The sequence below is a fragment of the Poromitra crassiceps genome (genome assembly GCF_964638095.1).
Source record: "Poromitra crassiceps genome assembly, chromosome: 27".
Lineage (NCBI taxonomy): Eukaryota > Metazoa > Chordata > Actinopteri > Beryciformes > Melamphaidae > Poromitra > Poromitra crassiceps.
In genome coordinates, this window is record NC_139650.1 from 3,877,053 (window position 1) to 3,879,552 (window position 2,500).

At 42.9% G+C, this 2,500-nt stretch overlaps 1 protein-coding gene across 1 annotated transcript in view; it reads left to right on the plus strand.

Moving 5' to 3' along the window:
- Positions 1-648, plus strand: part of LOC310799195 (lumican) — a gene marked incomplete at both ends in the record, with an annotated part of 7,687 nt that extends 7,039 nt beyond the window's left edge. Inside the window, one exon of the mRNA XM_083661762.1 lies at positions 497-648. Within this exon, the coding sequence (XP_083517888.1) occupies positions 497-648 (152 nt within the window). The remainder of the gene's footprint in view (positions 1-496) is intronic.
- Positions 649-2,500: the final 1,852 nt, after the last annotated feature.

The following is a 2,500-nucleotide window of genomic DNA, read 5'->3' on the forward strand; positions in this document are numbered from 1 at the left end:
AGCATTGTTTTTGGGAGGCAGGGAGGCGGCGTCTCTCCCCGGACTAGGTGATGCATAAACCGGATAATCCTCTGAAGTTGTTCACTATTTTCATGTCCTAACTAGTAACTAGTAACTAGTAACTAGCACATTTGAATTTCAGTAATTGTACAGAGTGATTCAATTTGGAAAAAGTAATATGTTAGATTAGTTACTGCAAAAAAAAAGGAGTGGAATGATAGAAACACTGGTGAACAGTGACAAGCAATATAGACTGCTCCTTTTGATATGACAACTCCCATAACTGAGGTGCTCCATCATAATAAGTCGCATATGGCGAACACATGGTGCACATCACAATGTTAAATCAAAGCTCTATGCACTGGTTTAGTATCCACAGTATGGCTCTGACTAGATACTATACAGATCCAAGCAGAGGACTTCTCACTATGGTGAGTATAGGGCATGTGTCCTGTGTGTGAAACAGTCCTGTCTGTCTTCTCTCTGCTCTCTCCAGAGTTCAATGTGACGAGTTTCTGCAGAGAGATTGGACCTCTTTCCTACTCCAGGATGAAGATCCTCCGCCTGGATGGAAACAAGATGTCCTACCAGCAGCTGCCTTCTGACTGGGTCTTCTGCCTCAGAGTGCTTCAAAATATTTACATCTGACTCCACCATCTGAAAGTACATCACAACAGGATTACTGTATGTTACAGGCCACCTGGCGTAGTACGACTCAATCCCTCCCCCTTAGATGGTTACATTTACATTACATTACATTACGTCATTTGGCAGACGCTTTTATCCAAAGCGACTTACAATAACACATTTTTGTCAGCAATAGAGCAATCAACTATGCAACACAGTCTATGACAACTACAACTTCTGAAGGAACAGTGGTACAAGTTTAGTTCAGGTTAGTTTTTTTTTTTTTTTAAGAGAGAAAGAAGTTAGTTCAAGAAGGGCCCAGATGGAGAAGTTAGAAGTGGTTACATCATTTGTGATTGTGAACTTGAATAATTGGTCTTAAAGCTAGAATCTGAGCGAGAAGCAGACCCTAATTCAGTCGTGTCTTCAGGATCTCAGGCCTACTGTAAATGCACAGTCAGCCAGCTGTTGAGTGGGAGACAAACAATGTCAAAAATATCTGTTTGTTTTGAATCAAAGTGCACACACTACAAGTACATTCCCATGTGTTCTCTCACAGTTACTTGCTCCATCTTTTCCCACTTCTGTCTCAGCAAAGCTGTACGTCTGTGACTTATCACAGAATAGTAGGAGCGTGTATGCGTGAATGTGTACTGGTTCAACCTGAGCTGCCGTAGAATTTAGGGAAATATATGAATATTAAACTGCAGTATTCCCTTGGGACAATCTGACTAAACAGCACACATGAGTACTGTAACCTTTTCTCCAGATTACTTTCCATGCCTTTGTCCACACACACACACACACACAGCAATGGCAGTTGGCAATTTATTAAACTGTTCTCCCTGAGCAATACGTATGTGAATAAAACTGCTATGACCTAACCATGTTCGCAAGTCTCTCTCTCTCTCTCTCTCTCTCTCTCTCTCTCTCTCTCTGTCTGTATCTCTCTGAAACACAGTATTGATGTTGAGCATGACATTTGATTTGTTCTGCATAAACAACTGGAAAATAAAGCAGGCATTATCAAAATGTTTACTTGTGTTATTAAAACAAAAGAAAAAACTATGCCAATATCTCTAATACTGGTAAAGTAGAAACAAAAGGGATCCATTGCGACCTTATTATTATGTCAGATATAATTATAGTAATAATAATAGTTTAGATTATCTAAAAGTTGACTAATGGCCTATGTCCACCGGCTGCGTTGCGGCTCCGTGCAGCTGCCTGAACAGACCCACACCCATTTAATCTGCATGCGGGATCCAACAAAAATAGAACAGGTGTGTATTTTTGCCGTAGCCCATAGTATTGCCCATCTATTAACATGGGCGAGAGTCTTACAGGATCCACATCCACACAGATCTGTACCGCATCTGGTGTACATTGGGTTTAAGTGTCCTACAGGAAGGCATAAACACAGCAAAATGTATGGCATAGGGCATACCAGATTGGGGGTGAGGGGGATAGTGATGTCATCAGTGAGTGATGTCATCAGTGATGTCACTCGAGCAATTGTGATGTCATCAGTGAGTGATGTCATCAGTGATGTCACTCGAACATTTGTCCCTTCATAAAGCCTTCCGTTTGAGTCGGTGTGACAGACCGATAAATCCAGGAGACGGTAATGCAACATAAAGGATGCCAACTGCCATACAACATCACAGAAGAAGGTGTGACAGACCTGAAGGAACGGCTGATCGAGCAGAGCAAGACGCTGCTCCACGATGCCGCCCAGGCAGGAGACCTGGACAAACTGAAGAACCTGCTGCAGGAAGACCGCTTCAGAAGGAGGATCAATGAGAGGAGGATTGTGCAGCACTACGACAGCACCCCTCTGGGGTTCGCAGCCACCCAGGGCCACGCTGCCTGT